Raw genomic sequence first — 11,099 nt, forward strand, 5'->3', positions numbered from 1 at the left:
TCATGGCGCAGGTTGTGCCTGTTCTCGTTCAGCAGCTTCTGCACGAGCCATATGCTCCATCAACGCAGTAGCCTGTTCCGGCGTCAGAGACGTCGTCGCGGCCTGATAGACCGGTGCATTAGCCGTTTGCAGGGCTAATTTGGTCGTCAATTGATGTAGTGTACAAAACAACGAGTGAAGCGTACCTGTCAGTGCGTACTTGAAAGCTATATAAGGGTCGACATCGTTGAGGGGCTCTCAAACCCGAGTTCCTCCTCGACGTCATCATCGTCATCATCAGATTCTTCGTCCTCGTCACTATCTTCGTCCTTGGCCAACTTGGCTCGAAGTCTTTCGCTCTGGAGCAGAAAATTAGAAAAGAAAATCCCCCGAGTGGCTTCAGATGCTCATTGGTCATTACCTCTTCAGTCAGCCTCTCCAAGTATGCATTCTCCTCGTCCTGTACGTCTTCATCTAGAAAAAAAAAAAGAAAAGTTCAATTATCATTCTGGCCAAAGATAGACTTAAAGTACCATCATCAGCCATATTGAGATGCGTCTCATCGTCAAGTTCATATTCCTCATCGTTGAAATCTTCCTCGAGCTTCTGTCGATCTTGAACCAAAATCAACAAAATTCGGCCAAAAGGCACAACCTCCCCCAAGTTACTCACTCTCAACGGCCTTGGGGTACTCTTCCAAAAGCTGCAAGATCCACCAACGATCCCACCCATCCGTCCTGCAAATCCGCCGGAACACGCTCCCCTTCCAGCTTGAGAGCTCACAGAATGCGAGAAGACTCAGTTTCTTGTCGTGTACCTTGCGAGGGAGCCGTTTCGGAGTGCAACGAACCATCGGTCAAATACCGGTCGTGCCGACGTGCCGAGGGCGTGAAGAGCGAGGGCGGGGCTGCAGAGGAGGGCACTGACGAATACGTTGAGGAGGTGAAGTTTGAGTATTTTAGTCTTGGCTGATACACCCTTGTTGAGTGCATGGGTGATGACTTGGGCAATGATCTAGTGGTGGGCAAATGAGAGGTAATCATTGATTCTTGATATGTACGTACTCCATCCAGTTGCCCCGGAAGACTGAGCATCAAACCCTCAATCAACTTGCACCCAATAATCGTCTTGTTCGCCAAGATGATCGCTGGTCAAGGATGTAACGTAGATATCGAGGACCATCTCCCTGTAATCGAGTCGCTGGCAAAAACTTCCTTTCCGAAACAGATAAAATTATCCAGCGAAGGTAGCATTTCTACGATTAGAAGCGGATTAGCAAATTGAATTAACTATCAAGATTAGACTTGCCTTCAAGATAGTCCACCGAGGGGCCCTTGAACGACTTGTACATTGCTTCGAATACCGTCCAAAGCGTAGGTGGAATCTGACGCAAACTAAAAGTGAGGGTATCCATAATATCAAACACAGATTCGAAAAAGTCTACCGCACTCTGGATTAGACACTGTAGCGCATTTAGCATTAATAGACATAAAAAAACGTACCAAGAGCCTGATGCTCGAGAGTCGCCAAAACCATGGGCGCCAGGATGGCCTGAAGTTCAATGAGGATTTCTTTAGATCCTTCCATGGCTGTCACAATCTAGCAAATACTGAATTGTTGAGCCGGTTCGATTGGGGACCAGAACATACTGTCTGAATCGTTCTCGCATTTCCCATCGCCGCAAATTTTTTATCCGCATTCTCATCCCAATCTTCAGCCGTCTCTTCCTTGCTCAATGTTTCAGTCAAAAGGCGCATATATGAGTCAATCTAAAAGCGCGAGCTAAGCATCCGTGGCAATAAATGTCGGATAAATAACACACCAGCCTCGTGGTCAACTGGACCGCAATCGGGACCAAGTCTTCCGAAAACTGCTCGACAAAAGTTTGCATAGCGGTAGTGAGAACGTCCAAATCAGTTTCGTCGGCAATCTTCAATAAGCCTGATATGCAGGTGGTCAGTCTTGCCAACTCGAAACTCAGAAATGAGATTGCACACCCTGCATGACTTTTCCGATCATTGGTTTCAGTGCTTGTTGAACCGGCGGTCGTTGAATGAGTTCTGTGAGTGCAAGTGCCGCGTGGAGACGAACTGGGAGCTCGGGATCATCAAACGCATGAACCACCTGGGTCGACAGTTGTTCCAAGTTCTGCGTCTCATCCCGTCAACTCCAACTCCCCCATTTTCACAACAGACCAACTCACTGTTTCCTCAGTAAACTCGAACCGATGCCTCATAAGCGCCGTAACGAGCTCACAGGCCTGGTCGCTCGTCAGTTTACTATTCAAACGGAGGAGATGAAAAGTACGCACAACTGCTCGTAAATACGCGTGGTCGCTTCTAAACTCGGGTAAAACGTGAGACACAACGTAGCTCTCCATCACGCCCTTTGCGTCGGGATGTTCCAATATCACTCCGGCGAGACAGGCAGTCATACGGTGTGCACCGAACCGACTTTGGGGAGTCGAAGCTGGGCTGGATTTGTAGAAATCAGGTCAATAATCGATTGGAAGGACAAGAGGCAAGGGGGATAACACCCGAGATTTGTAGGAGTCATGAGGATGAAGTGAAAGGTATTGTAGGAGATAGAAAAGGTCGCAAGCACGTACTTTCCAAGAATGCTCTGAATAAAGTTCAACATTGGACCAAAAGACGCTTTCGTCCGTGTTGTAGCGAGGCTTTGAATAAAGACCGTGGACATGCCAAATGGTGTGCCATAGTCTTCAAACTCGGCTAAAGTCCAGTATTTAATCGCCCAGTTAGGGAGAGGTCTCGGGAATGAAGCGCAAGGACTAACCAATATCGAACCTCACATACTCGACCGGGTCCGCGGCCCAAGCTTCGGCCTTGTCATCGGTGAACACCAGCAAAGGAAAGACGAAACTGGACACCAGTCCCTGAATATGGGGCTTGAGCACCTGCCATGTTGTTTTCGCCTTGGCACTTTTAGCCAACTATATTTAGCATGCTTGCCATGGAATAAATAATAATAAGACTTACGATTGCTGAAGGAATTGAATGATGAGGTACGTAACGCGCTTACTTAACCAAGTCCCGCCCGACACGTTCAACTCGACTTGATGGAGATAGGTGTTGAGAATCTCAGGGGCGAAGGAGGTGGCAAAATGTTGTGCGAATTTCGAGTATTGCTTTTGGAGTGCTTTGACAAGATCAGAGGGACTTCCGTATCTGTTGACATGAATTAGTCTTGAGGGGCGAGTAGGAGCACGGGCGACGTACCTCATGAATAATCGATTAAGTGTGGCGTATGCCCACTTTTTCGCTTTCCACCACGGACACTTTTCCCTCTCGTCCAGGCTTTCTGGGATTTGATCCGCGGGCGGTTGAACATTAATGACGGCAAAGAATAGTCTTCCCCACGGGACAAGGGACGAGGATGCTTGCTGGTGTTCTGATAATCGCTGTTGGATCGAGTTCTAAACTACCGGTGAGTACAAGATGAGTAGGAATGATATGAACGGACGAACCCGGTACGTCTTGAGTATCAAATGTAAGAAATCAGCCGACTCGGGTGCACCCGGATTGGCGGCTGCTTTGGACCCAAGAGAGACAAGGAGAGGAAAGGTCTTTTCCACGATTTGAGGGAGAATTTTGGTAGATTCATCCGGTCGGTACCTTATCCGATTATTAGGATCCCCATTCGCGATCGAATATTCAAATCAACGCACCGATACGTCTTGAATATCTCCAAGAGGGCTGTCATACCGCCAAATACACTCTCTGACCTGTCGCTCTGCAAAAGCTGAACAACATTTTCCATGAATCCTGGCCATCTTTCGGGAAAGTCGTGGGATACGAGAGTCTTGAGGATAGCGGCCAATTGAATTCGTATGGCGCGGTTAGGGGAGGCGACAATAAGGGGCAGAATGTGTTGTTTGATGACTTGTTTGTCTGCATCGGGGACAGGAGGGGCGGGGAGCTGCTGTTGGACCGGTACATTCGATGATTTATATCCTCGCGCCACGGCGTTCTTGAGAAAGACGACAGCAGCTTGGCGCACGGACCTTTCGAGGGGGTGAGCAGCGCAGCCAACATACAAATAGGGGCACTTACAAATCAACACCGTTTGTTCCCACGATCTGCACGACCGCACTCAGCATGCCTGCTTGCCCCACAGCCTGCTATACCATGAGCGCGCGAAGGACCACAAGACAAGCGCCGCACCTTGCGTAACTCCAACTCGGCTGCGATTCGCACATTCGGATCCGCATTAAACGTCGTCGCAAACAGTGTAGACACGTGCTGGGGATCCATCCTATATCATCCTCATGTTAGTGGATTTAATATCCCTCGAATTAATACTCACTCGGGTTCACGGTGATGGACGCGTCTCAAACAAAAATTTGACGGATATGAGGTCACGTGGCTTGGGCTAATTTGCTTCTTTAGGTGTTTGTTTCTTCCGTTACGGAAATAACCCCAACCACGGGTCTCATTTGTGTTTGATCGACGGTATTATGAAATATATGCTCCCCATATAAATACTGGCCAACAGTTCAATCCTCATTCGAAACTCGTTTAGAATAGGGAGTATTTTTTCTGACTTTCTTCGTCCGGGGCATTTACTACGTTGTCCTGTTGTAACGCAGTCAGTTCAATGTTGACCCTCAGGTATATTGTACTCTATTCCTCCGGTGATTCTATAACTTGGGCGAGGCCAAACTCCCGGCTATCAACAACCTAGTCAGCTTGAGGCAACTTGCAAAATTCAAGTCGTGAGATTATAGATTGACATCAGCTTCGTCCTATCCGGACTGAGCGCGGCGTAATATTAATATACTACGAACAGAAAGCCATAAGATCTGTAATTGCAATGTATCAATGCTCAATCTACGAGATTTATCACAAAGGCTGAAAGATCCACGTGACCTTGCCTAGATTCGCTACCCCAGCAATTAACCCCCGTTGTCTTCCACCACACCCTTAAACTTGCCTGTTGATCCTCGCTCATTTCAGGCATTAGGACTGATTATTGTTATCAAGGCCACTTCCGCGTTCACTCCGGTTCATTAACCATGGTTATTTGCGAAACGATATTTAATGAAATTCGAGTTCGAGGCGACCAATCGCAACATACATTTTTCGACCTATAGCCGCTAACTGAGATAAAGACCCAGCACCGAGCAAATAACAAGACAGTCAAAGAGGCTCAAAGTTTTCAGTGGAGAAATAATCAAGTGATATATGCCTTGACCTCTCGGGCTCTTCTAAATGATGATTTCCCTGACTTGAATGGAGCGTGGGTCGGTGCTCGGCGCTTAGCCGACCGTGTAGCCGACTACCGTTTCAGGATCTAACGTGATTAGCAACCAACGTTAACACGCAATTCATTCCTGTTCTTTAGCCAATATACTATCTCCGACCACTGTTAACATGCTTGGAACGCGTACAAAGAGAACTGCTGGGCCTTGTGACCATTGCAAGCGACGGAAACGCAAAGTAAGCCATCTTGCCTGCTTTCGTTATGTAAATTAACCCGGATAGTGCGATGCCCGAATGCCAACGTGTGCAGCGTGTGAGCGTTCAAACATCGAGTGTTTGTATACCGCGAATTCGGAACAGCGTCGGTAAGTCTCGCCTCTTGCATTGGAACTATCATTCATGCCTTTTTTTTTTTGCCAGCCCGGTGCACAGACAATATGTGGCATCGTTAGAAGCTCGGATCTCTTTATTAGAAAAAATCCTGAAAGACGCAGAAGCAAGTGATACTACCGACTCTTCCGATGCAGGTGTATCACTACCCGACGAGAATGACTTCCAATCTCAGTCTCTCACAGCAACTTCGGGCTCCTCTTTGCCCCCATCACCATCCACAAAGATTGCCCCCGAGTCCCAATTGACATTAATTGACGACCCTGGCGATATCTTGAAATCCACACTCGATCCGACTACACCGTTAAACTCTGAAGAACCGGACCTAGGAATGTCCGGGTACGAGATTATCCTCAGCCTGGAACACGAGCACAAGCTCCTAGCTCAATTCTGGGACTGGCAACGAATGCATCATCCTTATGTTGTACCTGTCCCATTCCTCTCCGCCTACGCTGTCCACTCCGAACTCGCCCCCCGGGGGAGCCAATACCTCCGCCACCTCCACCTCTACCCAACTCGTCCGCAGGCGCAACTCTCAACGTTCCGAGAGCCTCGACCGTCAAACGTACATCCGATCTCCCACATTTTATCAGTCCCCTACTGCTCTATTCCATGTTCGCAATCGCAGCCCTTTTTTCGGGGGATCCGGGAACAGGCACATTATTCTACCAACATGCGAGAGAGACACTTTTACGAGAAGCTGCCAATCCAAAGGTGGCTACTATTCAGGCGGTGTGTCTTATGACGACTTGGGAGCTTGGACATGCGAGGTCTCCAGCTGCGTGGGCTCTGTTTGGTAAGCGTGGATTTTCCTGATGGTGGCTGTACTTGACTGGCGGCGAGCAGGTGTTGCATTATCACTATGCATTAGACTTGGGCTTAACGTTGACGCCACGCCACTCCTCCAGAGCGGCGAGATCTCCCAACGGTTGTATGAAACCCGGAACTTTGTGTTCTGGGGCACGTTTTACACCGATAGGTTGGATCGTTTTCATTTGTCTGTTTAGTTTGCTCACCTAATCGTGAAGGTTTCTCTCCATATGCATGGGAATGCGACCACTCATAGACTACCAAATAATAAGCACTCCAACTCACTCTTCGCCTACTGGCGAGTCTAAGCTATCTACAACTCAGCCGAGAGAACTAATAGAAGAAATCTATGGGCCGTGGTGGTCCCCTTGTACATCCGGAATGGGAAATGTTCTCGTCCAAGCTATTTGGGATACGTGTGGGGAACTAACCAAGTTGATGGACAGCTTATTTGATAGCGTGTGAGTAGAGATTTAATTGAATTCAAGGCAAACTAATTATTAGAGAGAATAGGTATAATATAGGCGCATCGACCCGTACGCCTCGGGAGATCCTGCAACTCGTTGATCGAAACCACTTGGCCGTTCAAAAGTTTATTGAAGATCTCCCCACATGGCTACGTACAACAGGGGTTATCAAACGCAAAAATAGCGGACTGGTATATCTCCAGTAAGATCATCCTCCCTCGCTTCGGAAAATTAACCAAGTGTCATTCTCAGTTTATTTATCCACTTGACAAACATACTTGTTAACCGCCCCTTTCTTTCGACACACCATTCGATCCAAACACCCTTAACGCGCCAATACCGAACACTTGCGTTTCGAACTGCCCGTGCGTCAGCACTCCAAGTCTCGTCTCTGATCCGACACATCCCCCTCTCCTCGCCATGCGTGACCATACCCTATATCGTCTATTCTGCATGTACAATTCTGCTCCTTACTCCCGAAGACTCAGTTGCAATGGATGGCGTTCGAACAAGCTTGGCATGTCTGGATGGGATGGATGAGACAGGGTACTGGGTAGAAAGTGCTAGGGATGCAGCACGGAGAATTAGAGCACTCGCGGAGAAGTGGGGGGTCGGGCTGGAAACTTCAAGACGGGTTTTAGGCCTATTTGGGGGTAGGAAAGGGGAGAAAGTACACGGGGCTCCACCAAGCGATAGCGCGCCGTCAACCTGTTCAAATACCACGGCTGTACATGCGCTTGTGGGCACTTTGCCTCAAATTCCGGCACCTGGGCCACTCGAGATACCAAGAGATAGCGTATCCCCGAATGGGAACGCATATATTCCAACTCTTGGTCATAGTGACTTGGGCTTGACAGGATATGAGGACCCATCCGTGCATTTGCTTGAGACTAGGCTTGCTAATACCCTGGACGCAGGGGTCAATCAAGTGTTGAGCGAAGCTCACGATTCCCAAGATTACAGAAACGAAACTGTAGATTTTCTGAACCTACCCACCTATTTGCCTATCGAAAAAATGGCAGATAGTGTGCAGGGTTTGGTATTACCTATCAGTCAGCCACTTGACTCGCATTCGTCCATCCACCATCAAACATTACTTGCTGGTACTGCCGAATCAACCTATCATCGTCATGTACGAATGTTACGACCAACGCTTCCGCACGTAGCATATGCGAATTCTCACGCGGATCCACAACACGACATGCATCTTCCACATTCGCACTGGCACACTATTATCCCAGCTGTCGATTTGAATATTGTGTCACCTCCAGACCCGGGCATGTGCACAGATTTGGGGACGTGTTTCAACTATACTGTCGAGCATACACAGGATCCAGCGTTTATTGACTTGCTGGCAGATCCGTTTATGAATGTCTCAATGGATTGGGTGAGGGATAGTTCATTGACTTCTTCAGGCCACACAGGTGCAGCAGATCAGTTAGTCGGGATGCTCGATGGATACGAATTTGTAGGACAAACCGGATTGGATGTATAATTCTTCTCCAACTTTTTATGAATTAATTTGTGAGTGCTATATCTGTTAGATCAATAGACGTAACTTCGTGTTGTTGGGTTACTATGCTGGAGTGTCTCAGCTGGTGAATATAGCTCTATCTCAGACAACCAGTCAGCTTATAATGGCTGTCCCCTGGCATTTTTTGCGCATATTGAAACCTGATTTGTGTTCTTTCCAATCGACTACATATATGCACCTTCCAACCTTGGACGAAAACACGCCAAAGTTCAGCGAGAAGCAAAAACACAACAAAGCGGCCATACTTTAATGTTTCCACTGGTTTCAACCACTCGAGATTGAACGTATCAACTGATGTCAATAGAAATAAGTGTGTGCCACGTCTTGAAACGATGAAACCAATTTAACAAAACCAGGTCCCAAAAATTATCTCAATACTGGTGGGTATGCAGAATCACTAAAGTACCTAGTCAGTATTAATTGGAGTACCGGCTGGAAATTGCCAGTTTGCGATTCTACAAGAGTGAATTCTTTATGAATAGTTATTTCATTCTAATACCCTGTTGAATAAGTATGCTGCATTATCTGGGCGCAGCTTAGTTTATGCTAAAAACTTGAACGTAATGCTAGTAGTAGTCGGGGCCATAATGGTATCATGGGAAATTCGCGCGGAGGCAAGAGTGCAAGTGTAAAAAGAAATAGGCCCTAGCCGGATTCGAACCGGCGTTACCGGAATGGTGAGCAGTTGAGTCAGAATCCGAGGTGATAACCACTACACTATAGAGCCATTAAGCACCGCTGGCCAAACCACTACGATAGACGGTACAGTGTATATCGCATACGCACTATTTCACCTGATCCTGAATAACAATTAACAATCTCGGCAACCGATTCTGGACTGAACATCCACCTGGTTTGTTCACTTAACAAGCTTCGTTTGATCCATTTCACGCGGTAAATCTCCTACCCATTATTGTGGCGCTACTATAGTACCTAAGAGATCTCTCCAACTCATACATTGTACAAGCTCGAGTCAGCGGCCTAAATATCCTTGATTACGTCCGGGCTTAACAGCCCTACCAAGCCACTCCATTCTTCGACGACATAAGTACCGCTGCGCATTCTTTCATTGTTCGATTACCCGAACTTCAACCACAGCCAATATAAAGGGCACACCATTTAGAAAATTACTATTTATATTTCCGGAGGCTCCTTCATCGAAAGTACGGGTACTTGATGCCTCCACCAAGGCTCCTCCCTGGCCCAATTGGAACAAGCTGTTTGACCTGTAAGCGTAGGTACGTCCCCGCACAAAGCACTGAGATGCACCGATATATACATAGATCCTGTGAAGGCACAAGAAATGTGACCGACGCATGCCCATCTGCGAACGATGTTCCCAAGGGGGATACGAATGCTTTGGATACGACCACAATAATCCCAGCGGAAGTTCTTGGAGGAAGCCCTTGTATTCTGACCCTGATGGAGCCAAACCTTTTGATTCAATTTCTGACGTGTCGCTTTCAAATTCTGGGAGGGAGGTCGAGAATGGTTTGGTGGAAGCCCAATCTTCGGTTGTGAGTGCAACTTCTACGCAAACGAAAAAACTCATAATTCAGATGCTCCAGTTAACCAAATTATCGACGAATAAGGACAGCTTTGAGCACTCGGATAATTACAGTCCTATCAATCTTCAGCCCATGGGCTCTACCCGCACGCCTATCTCCCTTGCACATCTAGGAGGTGACGCATCGATCTACGATACATTTCCCCCAACAAGACCCAAAACTCATACATCTGGATTGGATTTCGACTCACCTCTCAGCATATTGGATACTGGCGTTCTTCATCATATCTTTTATACAAACCAATTGTCTGTCCCCCTGGCTCATATACCACGGAGTTTACCCTCTCCATCGGATATCCAAGAGGCCATAAAATATGTTAGATTACACAGTGAGCTTCAGATAAGTTTTCAGCTTATTGTAATCGGTACTAATCATCTTTCCAGTCGAGCGAATGCTTGGAATCACTTATTTCAAGCCTCCCCAAGCGCATATTGATACATTCCTGAGGAAGATATTGTCCCGCATTTGGACATGTAACTTCGCTCGCAAAGCCAGGTTATTGGATGCCAAAGTTACCCTTTCTATTTTCCAAGGGAGCGACAATTTATACTACCATAACTTGGCTAATTCGATTAACCAATTCGAGCAGGAAGTCCAAGCAAGGCTTAACGAATCCCTAACTTCTTATGAGATACAGGAACGACTTACAGACCTTTTAGAGGTACGCCAATGCAGTCAGGTTCTTGGTCTTACGCGCTCATATCCGTGTAGATGCTCTTTTTGAAGGGGGCCATCCATGACGCGCCGACCACATACCGGATATTTTGTCATATGGCCCCCAGCTTCTTCAAGATGGTCTATTCCGACCGAACGCTACAAGCCGCCCAGAATAGCTCTTTTTGGTCTCCGTAGCTCATGTACTTTCATCCTCGCGACATGGGACGGCGCACTTTATGCTTATGGATATTATGGGTTCCATGATATATGGACTTCCTCAGCTGGCTGCATATGACACAAATACCGAGCTTTTTCATGCCGAGCCTCATCCTGTAGAATGGATAAATTGCTTTCCTGGCGAGTTTCAGATACTACTTGCTAAAATCAATGCCTGCCGCGATCAGGAAGAAGCTGGCGAAGGCTGGCAAAGTGTTGAACAACGACTTCTCGCGTGGACGCCTCGACCCCAATT

General features: G+C 47.4%; 3 protein-coding genes and 1 non-coding gene across 4 annotated transcripts; 2 read left to right on the plus strand and 2 right to left on the minus strand.

Moving 5' to 3' along the window:
* On the minus strand, positions 1 to 4,253 carry RhiXN_09464 (importin beta N-terminal domain; the record flags this gene model as incomplete). Its single annotated transcript, XM_043329280.1, has 23 exons — positions 1 to 134; positions 186 to 198; positions 261 to 338; positions 401 to 453; positions 513 to 593; positions 652 to 796; positions 844 to 993; positions 1,044 to 1,126; positions 1,270 to 1,419; positions 1,482 to 1,578; positions 1,629 to 1,748; positions 1,802 to 1,920; positions 1,977 to 2,127; positions 2,183 to 2,239; positions 2,291 to 2,453; positions 2,588 to 2,711; positions 2,776 to 2,921; positions 2,979 to 3,167; positions 3,219 to 3,415; positions 3,467 to 3,614; positions 3,668 to 4,003; positions 4,053 to 4,117; positions 4,164 to 4,253. 23 exons carry the CDS (start codon positions 4,251 to 4,253, stop codon positions 1 to 3), a joined length of 2,889 nt encoding a protein of 962 aa, XP_043180726.1.
* Positions 4,254 to 5,495: 1,242 nt separating this feature from the next.
* Positions 5,496 to 8,363, plus strand: RhiXN_09465 (Fungal specific transcription factor domain; the record flags this gene model as incomplete). The annotated part of the gene is made up of 7 exons (XM_043329281.1): positions 5,496 to 5,566; positions 5,622 to 6,109; positions 6,220 to 6,387; positions 6,438 to 6,570; positions 6,620 to 6,862; positions 6,915 to 7,070; positions 7,121 to 8,363. The coding sequence occupies 7 exons, from the start codon at positions 5,496 to 5,498 to the stop codon at positions 8,361 to 8,363; spliced, it is 2,502 nt and encodes an 833-aa protein (XP_043180727.1).
* Positions 8,364 to 9,042: 679 nt separating this feature from the next.
* On the minus strand, positions 9,043 to 9,129 carry RhiXN_12380. The gene has a single exon. It is a non-coding gene; the product is annotated as a tRNA-Gln (tRNA).
* Positions 9,130 to 9,718: 589 nt separating this feature from the next.
* On the plus strand, positions 9,719 to 10,822 carry RhiXN_09466 (Fungal Zn(2)-Cys(6) binuclear cluster domain; the record flags this gene model as incomplete). The annotated part of the gene is made up of 4 exons (XM_043329282.1): positions 9,719 to 9,919; positions 9,971 to 10,298; positions 10,354 to 10,631; positions 10,682 to 10,822. The coding sequence occupies 4 exons, from the start codon at positions 9,719 to 9,721 to the stop codon at positions 10,820 to 10,822; spliced, it is 948 nt and encodes a 315-aa protein (XP_043180728.1).
* Positions 10,823 to 11,099: the final 277 nt, after the last annotated feature.

The sequence above is a fragment of the Rhizoctonia solani genome, chromosome 5 (genome assembly GCF_016906535.1).
Source record: "Rhizoctonia solani chromosome 5, complete sequence".
Classification (NCBI taxonomy): domain Eukaryota; kingdom Fungi; phylum Basidiomycota; class Agaricomycetes; order Cantharellales; family Ceratobasidiaceae; genus Rhizoctonia; species Rhizoctonia solani.